Source organism: Budorcas taxicolor, chromosome 3, assembly GCF_023091745.1.
Source record: "Budorcas taxicolor isolate Tak-1 chromosome 3, Takin1.1, whole genome shotgun sequence".
Lineage (NCBI taxonomy): Eukaryota > Metazoa > Chordata > Mammalia > Artiodactyla > Bovidae > Budorcas > Budorcas taxicolor.
In genome coordinates, this window is record NC_068912.1 from 97,045,318 (window position 1) to 97,062,920 (window position 17,603).

The window sequence follows — 17,603 nt, forward strand, 5'->3', positions numbered from 1 at the left end:
TTAGTGTATAGGAATGCAAGGGATTTCTGTGTGCTAATTTTATATCCTGCAACTTTACTATATTCATTGATTAGCTCTAGTAATTTTCTGGTGGAGTCTTTAGGGTTTTCTATTTAAAGGATCATCTCATCTGAAAACAGTGAGAGTTTTACTTCTTCTTTTCCAGTCTGGATTCCTTTTATTTCTTTTTCTTCTCTGATTGCTGTGGCTAAAACTTCCAAAACTATGTAAAATAGTAGTGGTGAGAGTGGGCACTCTTGTCTTGTTCCCAACTTTAGGGGAAATGCTTTCAATTTTTCAGCATTGAGAATAATGTTTGCTGTGGGTTTATCATTGCTAAGTCACTTCAGTCATGTCCGACTCTGTGTGACCCCATAGACGACAGCCCACCAGGCTCCCCCGTCCCTGGGATCCTCCAGGCAAGAGCACTGGAGTGGGTTGCCATTTCCTTCTCCAATGCATGAAAGTGAAAAGTGAAGGTGGAGTCACTCAGTCATGTCCAACTTAGCGACCCCATGGACTGCAGCCTTCCAGGCTCCTCCATCCATGGGATTTTCCAGGCAAGAGTACTGGAGTGGGTTGCCATTTCCTTCTCCGTTTATCGAATATGGCCTTTATTATGTTGAGGTATGTTCCTTCTATGCCTGCTTTCTGGAGGGTTTCTATCATAAATGGATGTTGTATTTTGTCAAAGGCTTTCTCTGCATCTATTGAGATAATCATGGGTTTTTATCTTTCAATTTGTTAATGTGGTGTATCATTGTTTCTTCTGATATTACTTCTGTATTTCTAAATAAAACGTCTATACAGTTATTCTCTAGTCATTTTAGTTTTCAGTAGTATTTACCTACTTTGTATTATGAGATGATGTTTTCATCCTTTAATAGTTCTGCTACAAAATATAAGCACTTCTCCTCCTCCACATATTTATGTCATCTTTTGGTTAAAATAATATTCAATCTTTTATTATGAATATGTAACTAGGACTTCCCTGGTGGCTCAGATGGTAAAGCGTCTGCCTACAATGTGGGAGACCTGGGTTCAATCCCTGGGTTGGGAAGATCCTCTAGAGAAGGAAATGGCAACCCACTCCAGTACTTTTGCCTAGAAAACCCAATGGACAGAGGAATGTAGTAGTCTACAGTACATGGGGTTGCAAAGAGTCAGACCTGACTGAGCTTTCACTTCCAACTATTAATTCAGATGAGTCTTGTGATATATGATTAAAATTATCTGTTCTGTAACAATTCCATCTGCCTCTGGCCTTTTGCTAATAATTATTTCTTCTTTATCTGTTAAATTGATATTTAATGCACCTTTTGCAAATTGTTTCTGTCCCCCCTCCCCAACCCCCATCATACCTTCACTTGGCTGCTTTGGTCTCTGTTTCTATTGATGTCTTTCATCAGTAAAAGGTTGCCATTAAATTTTGAAATAGAGGTTCTAAATACATGTTTGGACTATGCTGATCTATTTCCTTGGAGGAATCTCCCATGCTAATATTTGTATATCCTTTTTCTTTGATTGAGTTAATTTTCCCACAGAATATATTTTTGTAAACCACTGTCTATAGAGACAAGCTTGACTTTCAGTATTCTGGAATTTGAATCTGGAATCTCTTCCACCTCTCCAGAGAATGAGCCTCTAGTTTCCTGTCATGATGGATGAAGAGTGATTTGGGTGTTGATGTGAGAGAAGGAATTTGGGACTTAATTTTTCTTTACAAGGACTATGAACCAAGCTCAGACTGGCATCCCAAGTACTTCCAGTGCTTTCCATTTCTGAGATTCTTTGGTATGAATTATTTTCTGTTTGTTTCTGAACTTTTTAAGTTAAGTACTCGGCACTCTCTTTTTCAATCTTTCTTCCTTTCTAGTATAGACAATAGGGCTAAATTTTAATTTCTCTGTATATATATTTTTTCTGTGTGACACTGCTCTGCTATATAGTGCTGAATCAATCATCCAGGTTAAATACTTTGTACTCCCTCTCATTATTTCTTCTTTGATACATAAGAAAATAAGAAGAGTATATAAAAATTTCAAAATGTTTGAGAGTTTTGGGTCAACTTTTTTTTGTATCGGATTTATGATTTTATCACTGGATAGTGGGAAGTTGTGATTAGAAGAATATGAATTCTTTTGATATTTGTTGAGATTTGTTTTGTAACGATATGATATGTACATACTTAATCTTTTACAAATATCTCATTACTTGAAAAAAAGTTTATTCTCTAATTGTGTATGTGGAAAGTTTTATAGATTTTAATAAGTGATCTTTCAATATTAGTTGCTCAGTCATGCCCAGCTCTTTGCAACCCCTTAGACTGTAGCTAGCCAGGCTCCTCTATCCATGGAATTTTCCAGGCAAGAATACTGGAGTGAGTTGCCAATTCCTTCTCCAAGGGGATCTTCCTGACACAGGAATTTAAACCTCTTCTTCCACATTTCAGGCAGATTCTTTACCATCTGAGCCACCAGGGAAGCTGAAGCTTATGAAATTGGAAGTTTTTGGTTTTCTATAGCCTTCAGAATTTTTGGTTATTTACAGTATCAACTACTGAGATTAATCATTGTGGCTCAGTCAGTTTTTACTTGTGGTGTTGTCAATTTTTTATTTTATAGATTTTATGCTCTTATTCAGTTCAGTTCAGTTCATTTCAGTTGCTCAGTCATGTCCAACTCTTTGCGACTCCATGAATTGCATCACGCCAGGCCTCCCTGTCCATCACCAACTCTTGGAGCTCACACAGACTCATGTCCATTGAGTCAGTGATACCATCCAGCCATCTCATCCACTGTCATCCCCTTCTCCTCCTGCCCCAATCCCTCCCAGCATCAGAGTCTTTTCCAATGAGTCGACTCTTCACATGAGGTGGCCAAAGTATTGGAGTTTCAGCTTTAACATTAATCCTTCCAAAGAACACCCAGGGCTGATCTTCTTTAGAATGGACTGGTTGGATCTCCTTGCAGTCCAAGGGACTCTCAAGAGTCTTCTCCAGCACTACAGTTCAAAGGCATCAATTCTTCAGTGCTCAGCTTTCTTCACAGTCCAACTCTCACATCTATACATGACCACTGGAAAAACCATAGCCTTGACTAGATGGACCTTTGTTGGCAAAGTAATGTCTCTGCTTTTGAATATGCTATCTAGGTTGGTCATAACTTTCCTTCCAAGGAATAAGCATCTTTTAGTTTCATGGCTGCAGTCACCATCTGCAGTGATTTTGGAGCCCAGAAAAATAGTCTGACACTGTTTCCACTATTTTATTTTATTTTCCAACTATTTGCCATGAAGTGATGGGACCAAATGCCATAATCTTAGTTTTCTGAATGTTAAGCTTTAAGCCAGCTTTTTCACTCTCCTCTTTCACATTCATCAAGAGGCTTTTTAGTTCCTAGTCACTTTCTGCCATAAGGGTGGTGTCATCTGCATATCTGAAGTTATTGATCTTTATCCCAGCAATCTTGATTCCAGCTTGTGCTTCTTCCAGCCCAGTGTATCTCATGATGTACTCTGCATATAACTTAAATAAGCAGGGTGACAATATACAGCCTTGATGTACTCCTTTTCCTATTTGGAACCAGTCTGTTGTTCCATGTCCAGTTCTAACTGTTGTTCCTGACCTGCATATAGGTTTCTCAAGAGGCCGGTCAGCTTTTATTAGGTGCATACAAATTTAAAGTTGATCTTCATGTAGAATATTTGCTTTTATATGGTGATTATATCCTTAATTTTACATTTTTCCTCAATATGTTTTGAGGAAAAATCAATATTTCATACTGCCATAACTCTAACAACTTTCCTTTAGTGTTTTCATGTTATGTCTTTTATATCTTTTTCTAAGTTTTCAATTTCAAAATTTTGTGCCATTATTTCTTATGCTTGTCTCTGGGAAAGATGATAAGTGTAGATTTTTCTAATCGGATTTTTAACAAATAAATTTGTCAGTTTTCAATATCTGTGATTATAGATATTTAGAATTACTTTTACTGTCATTTTGAGTTTTCAGTAATGTTTCTCTTTTCTTTTTATTCCCTATAATATCTTCTGTTATGTTTATCATGCTGTCTTTATTCTCTCTCTCTCTCTCTCATTTTTTAAAACTCATTTGGAATTTATTAATCCTGTTTCTATTATTATAGTGAGTACTCTTGATTGTCACATTCTTGTTTAAAACAATTAAATTAATTAGGGCTTCCCTTGTGGTTCAGACCATAAAGAATCTGCCTGCAATGCAGGAGACCTCTGTTTAATTCCTGGGTCAGGAAGATCCCTTGGAGTAAGTAATGACTACCCATTCCAGTATTCTTGTCTGGAAAATTCCATCGACAGAGAAGCCTGACGTGCTATAGTCCATGGGGTTTCAGAGAGTCAGACACAGGACTGAGTGACTGACACTTTCACTTTCATTAAGTTAATTGGCTCCCCTATCCTCCTTTGAAATCATAGAAAGACCTTATAATACTTTAACTCTGATTTTGCCTCTCTCCATTTCACCACCATCTACTTTACTAACCAGTGTTTTGGGCAAAATTTTTAACAGCTCTAAAAATTAATATTGTTATAGTTTTAGTCAGTACTTATTTATATTTACTTGTTTCTCTGCCCAATGTTGCTTCTTGCCATTGTTACCTTTTGTGGTCAATTTCTTCTTCTGAAATTCATCTTTTAGTAGCTCTTTCACTGAAATCTGAAATTGCCAAACTTCTTAGGCTTTGTTTGAAAATTTATTATACCCTTTTTCTTGGGTGGTGTTATTCCATTATTTTCTGATTTCTCATGTTGCTGGTATTAAATTTCCTTAAGTTTAACTTCTGTTCCTTTGTACATAATTTTTATTTTCTTTTATTAGTTTTGGAAACATGCTCTTCATTTTTGGTGTTTTGTATTCAATAGTTTCACTATGATGTGTCTATATCTAGATTTTAAAACATCTTACTTTGGATGGACTGGTGATTCCTAAATCTGAATATTCCTGTCTTTCATCAGTTCTTGAATATATTCAGTCTTTTCTCTGTGGATTTTTCCTCTCCCAGTTTCTCTTGTCTCTCTTCTTAGAACTCTTATCAGATACATATTTTTATTTATTCCTTCTGTGTCTCTTTTCGTATTTTCTCACTGTTGAATTCTCACTGTTGAATTTTGAAAATTTTATCCATTCTGCATCTTAACCTGTCTACTGAATTTTTTATCTTTTATAATTTCTGAAAACACTTTATAATTTTTTCTAGACTATTTCTGGCATTAAAAAAAAACTTACTGTGTTTTGTTCTGTTCTCATGTATTTAAACATTCTTTTATTTTTTTGATCACTTAAAAAGTACTTTCTCTATAGTTCACCAGATAGTTTTATGACTGATGCTCTTTGTTGTCTAATTCAGTTGTCTATTTCTCTGACTGATTCTCACTTTTAGTGTGGATTGTTTTCTTTTATGTTTTATACATGTATGTGAAAGGTTGACCTCTTTAGGGCTTCATTATGGAAATTCTGTGTGCCTAGGCTGAAAATGTGTGCATTCAAATCAAAAGTATTCTTTTATTGCTTGAACCAGGTGCTCCAGGGATATATTCCTGTAATGAAGTGAAAGTGAAAGTTGCTTAGTCCTGTCCGACTCTTTGTAACCCCATGAACTATACAGTCCATGGAATTCTCCAGGCCAGAATATTGCACTGGGTAGCCTTTCCCTTCTTCAGGGGATCTTCCTGACCCAGGAATCCAATCGGGGTCTCCTGCATTGCAGGTGTATTCTTTATGAACTGAGCTATCAGGGAAGCCCTGTAACAAAATTTATTGTAAATGTTTGGCCTGGATTCTTTAGCGTGCATACATGCTCAGTTGTGCTGGACTCTTTGCAACACCACTGGACTGTAGCCTTCAGGTTCCTCTGTCCATGGGATTTTTCAGGCAAGAATACTGGAGTGGGTTGCTATTTCCTTCTCCAGGGGATCTTTCTGATTCAAGGATCAAACTTGTGACTCCTGCATCTCCTGCTTGGCAGGTGGATATTTTATCACTGAATCCAGTCACCAGGGAAGCCCCAATTCTTAAGCAGGTGGTGTAAATTCAAACTGAGACCTAAAAGTGTTCTGGCCTATGTTTTAAAATTATTTTCTACCCCAAGATCTAGGAATAGATACACATGTATCTCTGTCATCTCCCATTGTTAGTGAATGATTTCTTTCTAGATCATAATTCCACTAATATTATATCATTTTGAGTGTCCTATATTTATGAAAGCATCTCATGTCAGATGCTTCCCATCTCATGAAGGCTTCCCTGCTGGCTCAGACAGTAGAGTCTGCCTGCCGTGCAGGATACTAGTAGCGACCCACTCCAGTATTCTTGTCTGGAAAATCCCATGGGTGGAGGAGTTTGGCAGGCTACAGTCCATGGGGTCGCAAAGAGTCAGACACGACTGAGTGACTTCACTTTCACTTTCAGTCATGTCAGATAGCCTTCCTCAAACAGATTTAGAGGCTCTTTTACTATTCTTGCATAGATTTAAAAAAATCTAAGTTCTTAGATACCAAGACCAGTAATCTGCCTTCTGTACATCTATTTTTCCAGCATCTGTGGATTTCTTTTTATTTAGGAGCTTTTCATGTATATAATGTTCTTAAATATCCTATAGTTTCTGGCAGTTTGTGGAAGGTTATCCAGAGCTGTATTCTCCAACTGTTTTCACTTTCATGCACACAGAGAAAATAACATTTAAACATATAGGGAAGATGATACCTATGCAGAATGTTGTAATACCTGGGAATGTTTATAGGATGACCATATAAAGCTTGATTAAAAAAAGAAATTAACCAAAATTTTAAAATAAAACAACAAAAAAACTACATAGAGGAAATCAAATCCTATTTTTTAATCTTCAAATTTTTAATTGAAATACTTTAGTTTTTGTCCATTGAACTTTCCATTTTTGTATGAGGTTTTGATTTCTGAAATGAATATATGAAATTCCTGATCAAGACTTAACATTAATAAGAAACTCTTCTCACAATAAAGTGATAAAAAATTTTAAACTATTCAAATATACAAACCATGTGAAATTATATTAGAGTATCTAATAGTTCTCCTTTTTTCACTTATAATTGCAATATTGAAATTTCTTATAAAAATCACATGATGTTAAAATCTAATCAAACTTTCAATATTATACTGATTTAAGGCTTTTTTGGTAGCTGAGTGGTAAAGAATCTGCCTGCAATGCAGGAGACTTGAATTCCATCCCTGACTTGGGAGGATCTCCTGAAGAAGGGACTGGCAACCCACTCCAGTATTCTTGCCTGGAAAATTCCATGGACAGAGGAGTTTGGTGGGCAGTAGCCCATGGGATTGCAATAAGTTGGGCAGGACTTAGCTGTTAAACAAGAAAAAAGTAATGAAAAGTTTTAAAATAATTATGACTCTATAATTTGTAGAATGTTCAGGCCTATTTAGAATAGTCCTTGGGACAGCTTTGGACACCAATAAGTGGAAAATTTACTCTTGATTGGGCAAAGTATTGACTATATGGGAAGAAAAAGAATTAAAGCCACTGTCTGGGACTGCATGCAGGCTCCTTACTACACTGTCAGCAACACTACACCACTCCTTCACTTATACCTGGGGTGGAGTTCTTGTATTCCTCCATAGGACCATGAGCCCCTTAGTCATGATGGGCAGAGCCCCAGGCCTCACACAAGATTACCTTGAGAGTTCGTGCTAGAGGTCACCATTTATAAAGCTTCAATTTAGAGCTGCTGCTGCTGCTGCTAAGACGCTTCAGTTGTGTCCGACTCCGTGCGACCCCATAGACGGCAGCCCACCATGCTCCCCCGTCCCTGAGATTCTCCAGGCAAGAACACTGGAGTGGGTTGCCATTTCCTTCTCCAATGCATGAAAGTGAAAAGTGAAAGTGAAGTCGCTCAGTTGTGTCTGACTCTTAGTGACCCCATGGACTGCAGCCTACCAGGCTCCTCTGTCCATGGGATTTTCCAGGCAAGAGTACTGGAGTAGGGTGCCATTGCCTTCTCCAGCATCCTATTACTAAAACAAGAAGCCTGGCTTAATTTTTTTAATATAGAAAAAGAAATAATTGAGGAATAATGGAAGGAAGGATTGGGGTAAAAAAGAAGGAAAGAGAGAAGGAAGGAAGCTGTAAAAAACTGAAAGATCTAGTTTTGTTGAAGATAAGGGAGGAAGTTCAATAAATATCAAATTCTTATTCTTATCTAGATGTAATGTGCCAGTTGATTACTTATATAATCTCACAGATTCTTATAACAACTTTGTTAGAATGGTATTATCATCTCAATCCCAGATTGATTTTTAAAACAGTATCAAAAATGAGTAATTATCTTACCCAAGTTCACAAAACCAGTGAGGAGCTAGGTTTCAGTCTCAGATATATCTATCTGGAAAGTCCAAGATCTTACTCTCTTGAGTCAATGGACTTGGTTCAAATTCTAACTCTACTACAAACTACTATGTAATTTTAAGTTACTTATTCTTGATACCACTTGCCTCACCCTAAAGAGGTAATAAATTGTCCCTGTCTCAAAAAATTCATTATTCTCAAAACAAGTGAGCTAATACATCAGATATCAGCTTTAGGATGAAAAGTGGAAGTGAAAGTTAGTCACTCAATTGTGTCCAATTCTGTGATCCCATGGCCTGTAGCTCACCAGTCTCCTCTGTCCATGGAATTCTCGAAGGCAAGAATTCTGGAGTGGGTTGCCATTTCCTTCTCTAGTGGATTTTCCTAACCCAGGGATCAAACCCAGGTCACCCACATTGCAAGTAGACTCTTTACCAACTGAGCCACCAGGGAAGCTTAGGATGAGGTCCATAGGATGAGGTCCACGCATCTCTAGTAACTTAAAAACTGTCCAGGTGATTTTGGCATTAGTGGTAAAGAACCCACCTGCCAATGCAATTAGATGTAAGAGATGCGGATTCGATCTCTGGGTCAGGAAGATCCCCTGGAAAAGGCCATGGCAACCCACTCCAGTATTCTTGCCTGGAGAACCCCATGAACAGAGACTGGCAGTCCATAGGGTCGCACAGAGTCAGACATAACTGAAGCGATTTAGCATGACTTAGCAAGCACAGGTTAGAATTAGGTGCATAGAAAGTCTCAGAAATTGTTAGTTATTATTATAGTTGTTGCTGTTACCATTACCTCATAGATGTAGTTTTATCCAATGTATTTTGAGTAAATAACTGCCAAATAACTAGAAAATACGGAAGCCAAGATTTCCTGCACTGCTTGCTTCCAAATACCTTTGATTCTCACAACCACATGCTGCCTTGCTAAATAACCTACAAAACATTTTCAAAAATGCACAGGTAGAATACACAAAAATAATTTGAAAATTGATTAAAGACTGTGAGACCGGACACCATAAAACTCCTAGAGGAAAACATGGGCAGAATACTCTCTGACATAAATTGTAGTAATTTTTGATCCATCTCCCAGAATAATGTAAATAAAAACAAAAGTAAACAAATGGGACTTACTTAAACTCAGAAGAGTTTTCACCCTAAAGGAAAGAATAAAGAAAACAGAAAGACAACCGTAGATTGGGAGAAAATATTTGCAAATGGTGTGACCGGCAAGAAATTAGTCTACAAAATTTACAAACTGCTTATGATGCTTAACAGCATCAAAACAAATATCTCAATCAGAACAAGCAGAACATCTACCTAAATAGACATTTCTTCAAAGAAGATATACAGATGGACAAGAGACACATGAAAAGATATTCAACATCACTAATTATTAGAGAAATGGAAATCAAAATTACAATGAGATACCATCTCACACCACTCAGAATGGCTATGATTAAAAAATCCACAAACCATAAAGGCTGGAGAGGGTGTGACGAGAAGAGAACCCTCCAACACTGTTGGTAGGAATGTAAATTGGTACAGTGACTACTACAGTTTTTTTTTTTTTTTTTCCTTAAAAACTCAAAATAGAGCTACCATATGACCTTACAATCCCACACCTGGGCATTTATCTGGAGAAAAACAGGATGAAAGGATACAGGCATCCCAATGTTCATTGCACCACTGTTTGCAAGAGCAAAGACATGGAAGCCACCTAAATGTCCATCGACAGAGGAAAGGCTAAAGAAGATGTGATACATATATACAGTGATATTACCCAGCCATTAAAAAGAACAAAATAATGCCATTTGCAGCAACATGGATGGACTTAGAGAGTGTCATACTGAGTGAAGTAAGTCAGATAAGGAAGGAGAAATACTCTATGCCATCCCTTTTATGTGGGATCTAAAAAGAAATGATAAAATTAGAAAACAGAAAATGACTCATAGACTTAAAGAACGATTTTATGGTTGCCAAGGGAAAGAATGAGGGAAGGGATAGTTACGGAGTTTGGGGTGGACATGTACACACTGCTGACCTACTGTATATTGTAGTGAACTCTGCTCAATGTTGTGTGGCAGCCTAAATGGGAGGGGAGTTTGGGTAGAAATGGATGCATGTATATGTATGGCTGAGTTCCTTTGCTATTCATCCGAAACGATCATGGCATTATTTGTTAATCAACTATACACCAATGCAAAATGAAAATGTTTAAAAAAATAAATTTAAAAAATGCATGGGTGAAGAATCATAAAATAATGCATTCACGAATTCCCTGGTGGTCCAGTGGTTAGGACTTGGCATTTTCATTGCTGGGACCTGAGTTGGTTTCCTGGTTGGGAAACTAAGATCCTACAAGATATGCAGCCAAAAGAAAGAAAGAAAGATTGTTTTCTTTCTGCATTTGGTATCATAGAGAAAGTATATTTATTGTCTAGACGCTTAGGATTTAAGTTCCAGTTCTACCGATTAATAGTTCTGGGATCTGGGAGTGGGGGTGTAGTTACCCTTTATTAGATTCAATTTCCTCATGTCTAAAGTTAGTCTAAAATGAACAACTTTATGAATAAAGAAGCTAAATAATGTAGTATATTTTATATATCTGGGGAAAAGTTTTTGGCAAGTAGTAGGATATGAATGATCAATAAATATTCTACTTTTTCATTTTTTATTCCAACTTCACATATACACACTCTTTTTGTATTAGATCTCCTCTTGCATTTAGCATTAGTCTAGATCCTAAAAGTACATGATGGCTCCCAGATTCATTGGAAATGGATCTGACATCTGGAATTTCAGAAGAAAAAAGGGGGATTAAGCACTGTGAGGTTCAAAGGCCATTTGTCCCCCTTGATAGTGATTTTTTTAAATCAAACAGTAGCCAAGACCCTAGGAGAAATAATTGAACTGACAACAGGCAGGTCTGGTTTATTAATAATGGAATAGCTTTGGACATTCTTGATGACTTAACGTAATGACAGAAAAGAGGTCGGAAACTGAAATGCCTAGAGAGAGGTCAATGGCTAGGTCTCTGAGGAGAAAGGAAAACATGAGTTATTCCTAAGACCTTATTTCATAGAACAAAGCATTTTATGGTAGTCCCAAATATGAATCCAGAGGAAATGGTTCTATTTTATTTTTAAAGGAAAACAAGTTTTAAAGGCTTCAAAAATTGCCCACTATATTTATATTTATTTTTGCCCTTATTTTGGAAAACAGACTTGATTGGTGTTATGAAATTGGAACCTTAGCAAATAACTTAGAGATCTTGGCTGTCTTAACTCTTTTATTCCTTGAGTTTAGATATCAGTTCTCCATCTGTTAATTGCACAACTTAAGACAGGTTAATTAACATCACTGAACCTCAGTTTCCACATCTGTAAAATGGAGATGTTTATATTTTAATATAATTGTAAGAGAATATTAAAAAAATTAAGTGTATACAATTTCTGGCACTTGACATTAATACCTCACACAATAAATATTTATTCAGTGAATTAATACATGAATTTTGATGCTTCTGTTTTTCACTGCCTTTAGACAGAAAGGCCAGCCTATGGTAACCTCTTGAAAGTCTTTCATTTTCTCTAACTATTCAGGCTGCTCTTGCCCTGATCCTCATCCTTTTTCCTTTGGACTATTTCAGTGGTCATTAAATGTCTTTTAACCCCAATTCTCTTTTCTTTCCCCATCTGTCTTCCTCACTTGTGATAAAGTGGTTTATTAAAACAAAGACTTGATTTCTTTTAAGTCTATTAGACTTCTGGAAGGGTTTTAGTCATCTAAAACATTCCACGCCCCCATTGTAAAGGTGAGACCCAGGGAGGGAAGGAACTCACCTATGTGTCTGTGCTCCTATAAACTGATACGAAGATCAGGATTGAGCCCAGTAGTCCTGGCCCCTAGCAGAAGATAACAAAAAGGGAGAAAACATACATTCTGTAGTTGTAGTCAAAGGGGTGCTGAGCAGCTACAGAAGTTTTTAAATTCAATTTTTCTCTAAGTTATTATCTTTAGTTTTGTTGAACTTCAAATGCACCACTGTTATTATAATGATATTATTCGTTTCCCCAGAAATTCTAGGTGAGCCTAGAGAGAAGGCACAATGAATAAAATAACTAAAACTTATATAGCATTCACTATGTACCAAGCGAACTTCCAAGCACTGTACATTAAATCATTTCTCATCAGTAACCCTAGGTACCATTATCATCACAATTTTTCAGATTAGGAAACTGAGGCAAAGAAATATTTAGTAGCTTGGCAAGGTCACAGACTGAGAGTGGTAGAGTGGGATTAAAACTAAGCCTTCCAGATTCCAGAGTCTGTGTTCTTGATTACTATGCGAAGCTAGCAGGAACACTGAATTTCTATGAATATCATTTATTCTCACTATGGTTGGTAGCTAGTCCATGTGGTTTCTGTTAACCCTGCTTTTTATTTCCAGTTCTAATTATCAGAAAGGGGCAACCTGAATAGCACGGTCTTCTGATAAACTTTTCCCCTTTCTTTCTCAGAGAGTCATTTTCAACATTGTTAACTTCAGCAAAACTAAAAGTCTTTATAGAGATGGGATGGCCCCTATGGTGAAATCTACCAGCAGACCAAAATGGTAAGTGACCCACAGAATGGATCTCCTTTTGATTGGAGAATATGACTCAGGGCTCCAATTTATCTGCTCTACTGGCCCTAAGAAGAGTTCAGTGAGTTTCTGCATGTTCATTGTCTGGGCTCTAGGCACTGCTCTTTGAGAATGTTGGAAAAAAAAAAAAAAAAAACCATGGCTCTATGTTTGGAATTACTAGCATTCTCTTATGAGGAAATGTACAGTCTGTTATTTGATAAGATAAACTTCCTGTCTTATTTGGATTTTATCATGACATCTTTGGAAGCATAAAGCTGACTCTGTTTTTGTTTTTTCTTTTCTAACCTGGGCAGAGATATTGTACATTAACCCAGGAGGATATTGGGGGCTACAGTTTTGCAGAGTTCCCTTGTTTTGCTTGTTTGTTGTGGTTTCTTTGTATAGATATGGTGTGAATATTTCTGGATTCTAAAGTTCTATTTGTCCCATTGCTATAGTGTAGCTGAGGACAGTTGGATAGTATTACTTAATAATAGTAATGATGATGATAATGTTAATAATAACTATTGCCACTTACTGAGAAAATCTGTTCTTTGTCAGATGTTTTATATTTGATGTTACTATTCTCACAACCAGCAAGGGAGATTATTTTAAAGATCCGTATATTACAGATGAAGACACTGGGGCTAGGATAGGTTAACTACTTTCTCATGACCATAAATACTAAGGGGAAGAGCCTGTGTTATTGTTATTATCCCCTACTGCCATTCAAACTGATTACTTTGTTCATCTATTTATTCATTCAACATTGATTGAGCGCACCAAAATGAGAGTTTTTAAAGCGAGAAACCAAGTGTTATTCACCTATCACACAGTAGGTGTTAAATGAATGCTTGTTGAGCTGAACTGAATTCATGATGAGAATTTACATGTAAAGTGCCTGGCACTTGCGAAGTACTCAATAAATGTCATCTGTTATTAATAGTATTTTGTAGAATACTCTACAAATGCAAGGAATTGTTAATATTATTCTAGCTTTGATCCCTGTTCAAATTTTAATGACTAGTGAGAAGATCATCTCCAAATGTCTATATTTATAGAAAGCTAGCTATTCATAAATATTGAATTGTGCTTTTATCTAGAAATGATACTTGGCAATTTTCTATAAATGCTGGGCTAAGAAACTCAGGTTTGTAAAAGTGTAGGCATTTGATGATGATAATCAAAACTGTTTATTAAAGGTAAAAATATCTTCCTGGGCCTTTTTTTTTTTTTTTTTAACTTTACTAAGTAAAATTAACTATACTGCTGTTTCTCAGTTTCCTTTCAACATTGGGATCTGAACAGGAGGCAGACCTTTGCTGTGAGTTTCTGAATTCAGCCTGAGTGGATAATAGCAAAACACTTCTTTCTGTTAATAGGTATATATGTAGATGTGTGCTTCAAATCTTGTCAACAAAGCATATCACTGTTGTTCTGCTCACAGGGACCTTAAAATAACATCGTACTTCTTTTATGAGGCTGTGTTAAGATCTTACATAGCAGCAATAAGAACCATTTGGTTTCCTCAAGTGTTCAGTTCTGGAGTCTTTTTATTGCTTTTGAAAACCCTTCTGCCTTAATTATTTCATTTTGTTTTGTTTCTCATGCACTACCATTTGGGTCCTCTCTTTTAGGGCCCTTGACAAGATTTTGAAATTTTAATGACTCTATATTTATATTTTAATGTCTTAGAATTAAGTCAGCATTCTCATCCAGTGTTGGCAGACTCTGAGCAGAACCCGCTACGTGGTCACTGTACTTCTCTAACGGTCTAAAGAGGTTTAAAGTTTCAGAACCAAGTTTGTTGTAGTTGAAGCCAATAAGGTCCAAGGTACCAGAGTAAGTCAAGTCGTTGACATGTTTAATCTCTCAGAGAGATTTTAACTTTTCTATTCCCAGACATTGAATGGGAAGCTGTTCATCTTCTTTCACACTATCCTTTCTTCAAGCAAGATGTTTGGAGATTTATTTAGCTAATAGGACTTTATTGAACACCTTAATGTGCCATGTGCTATAGATATAGATACTGGGAATATACTGTATGAATATGATAGAAAACAATCTGTTCCAAAAGGGAAATTTCACATTAGAATTTTATTAACTGATCTCTCTAGGCCATGATTATTACCCTACTTTCTACTGCTTTGTTCTGAAGATCCTTTCTGTCCCTTTGGTGCTTTCTGCCTAGGACTTTCTTCTGCTCCTTGTGTTTATTACTGGTACCAGAACCTATTTTCCAGTAATCATCATCCTAAATGTTCCCAGAGTAACATAAAGAAATGTGTGTGGCTGTTTGGCTCTCAGATTATTAGATTTTACTGGTCCTGTGGAGTTTATAGCCCGCCAGGCACCTCTGTCCATGGAATTCTCCAGGCAAGAATACTTGAGTGGGTTGTCATGCCCTCCTCCAGGGAATCTTCTTGACCCAAGGATTGAACCTGTATCTCCTGCTTAGCAGGCAGCTTCTTTACCAATGAGTCACCTAGGAAGTCCCTATGGGCACTGTGCATGCTAAGTCGCTAAAGTTGTGTCCAACTCTTTGTGACCTTTTTGACTGTAGTCCACCAAGCTTCTTGGTTCATGAGACTCTCAAGGAAGAATACTGGAGTGGGTTGCCATGCCCTCCTCCAAGGGATCTTCCAGACCCAGGAGTTGAACCTGTCTCTTATGTCTCCGGCATTGGCAGGCAGATTCTTTACCACTAGCACCACCTGGGAAGCCCCTATGGGCGTTATGTAATTTAATATTATAAGCAGGCCTTGGAAATATCCTTACTTCATGACAAACATTAGAAACCCTAAATTTTCTGGATGAAATATATACCAAATTGGGAAAACAAACTTTCTTCGCATTTTCAAGGTGAAATTTCCTCTTCACCTGGCACAGGGGTCTGTAATTGATTCTAAGCAAAGATACCTTCAGGACGTAGCATGAATCTGCTAATCAATTAACTGTGGAAAGCAAATGAGCAAAAGAAGCAACTAAAAAGCCATTATGCAGATAAACATATGACCTCTCAAGGCCCTTGAGGACCTAAAAATCAGCATAACTAGCAGGAAAATGGAGAAGCTGAAAGACTTAGAAGTTTTCTGCCTATTTTAGTTCATTCTAATTCTGTTTACATATTGGACTTCTAAGGATTGTTGGTTGTTAGTGGAGGTGATAAAATTCCAGCTGAGCTATTTCAAATCCTAAAAGATGATGCTATGAAAGTGCTGCACTCAATATGCCAGCAAATATGGAAAACTCAGCAGTGGCCACAGGACTAGAAAAGGTCAGCTTTCATTTCAATCCCAAAGAAAAGCAATGCCAAAAAATGTTCAAACTACTGAACAATTGCACTCATCTCACACGCTAGCATACTAATGCTCACAATTCTCCAAGCTATGTGAACAGTATATGAATTCAACAGTATGTGAACTGAGAACTTCCAGATGTTCAAGCTGGATTTAGAAAAGGCAGAGGAACAAGCGATCAAATTGCCAATATCTGTAGGATCATTAAAAAATCAAGAGAGCTTTAGAAAAACATCTACTTTTGCTTCATTGACTATGCCAAATGCTTTGACTGTGTATATCAGAACAAACTGTGGAAAATTGTTCAAGAGACAGGAACACAAGACTGGAAGCTGCTGGAAGCTGCTGGCTTACCTTGCTCCTGAGAAATCTGTATGCAGGTCAAGAAGCAAAAGTTAGAACCGGACATGGAACAACAGACTGGTTCCTAATTGGGAAAGGAGTATGTCAAGGCTGTATATTGTCACTCTGCTTATTTTACTTATATGCAGAGTACATCATGAGAAATGCCAGGCTGGATGAGTCACAAACTGGAATCAAGATTGCTGGAAGAAATAACAATAACCTCAGATATGCAGATGACACCACCCTTATGGCAGAAACTGAAGAGGAGCTAAAGAGCCTCTTGATGAAAGTGAAAGAGGAGAGTGAAAAAGCTGGCTTAAAACTCAACAGTCAAAAACCAAAGATCATGGCATCTGATCCCATCACTTCATGGCAAGTTGATAGGGAAACAATGGAAGCAATGACAGTCTATTTTCTTGGGCTCCAAAATCGTGCAGATGGTGACTGCAGTCATGAAATTAAAAGACATTTGCTCCTTGGAAGAAAAGCTATGACCAATCTAGACAGTATATTAAAAAACAGAGGCATCACTTTGCTGATAAAGGTCTGTCTAGTCAAAGCTATGGGTTGTTTTTTTTTTTTCCAATAGTTGTGTATGATTGTGGAGTTGGACCTTAACGAAAATTGAGTGCCAAAGAATTGATGCTTTTGAATTATGGTGTTGGAGAAGACTCTTGAGAGACCCTTGGACTGCAAGGAGATCAAACCAGTCAATCCTAAAGGAGTTCAGTCTTGAATATTCATTGAAAGGACTGATGCTGAAGCTCTAATCCTTTGGCCACTTGCTACAAAGAACTGACTCACTGGAAAAAACTCTGATGCTGGAAAAGATTGAAGGCAGGAGGAGAATGGGATGACAGAAGATGAGATGTTTGGATGGCATCACTGACTTGATGGACATGAGTTTGAGCAAGTTCCAGAAGTTGATGATGGACAGGGAGGCCTGGCATAC

At 37.2% G+C, this 17,603-nt stretch overlaps 1 protein-coding gene across 1 annotated transcript in view; it reads left to right on the forward strand.

Annotated features, from left to right (window-relative positions):
- AGBL4 (AGBL carboxypeptidase 4) overlaps window positions 1-17,603 on the forward strand; it is a 1,457,998-nt gene that overhangs the window by 650,991 nt on the left and 789,404 nt on the right. Inside the window, exon 4 of the mRNA XM_052638070.1 lies at window positions 12,901-12,995. Within this exon, the coding sequence (XP_052494030.1) occupies window positions 12,901-12,995 (95 nt within the window). The remainder of the gene's footprint in view (window positions 1-12,900; window positions 12,996-17,603) is intronic.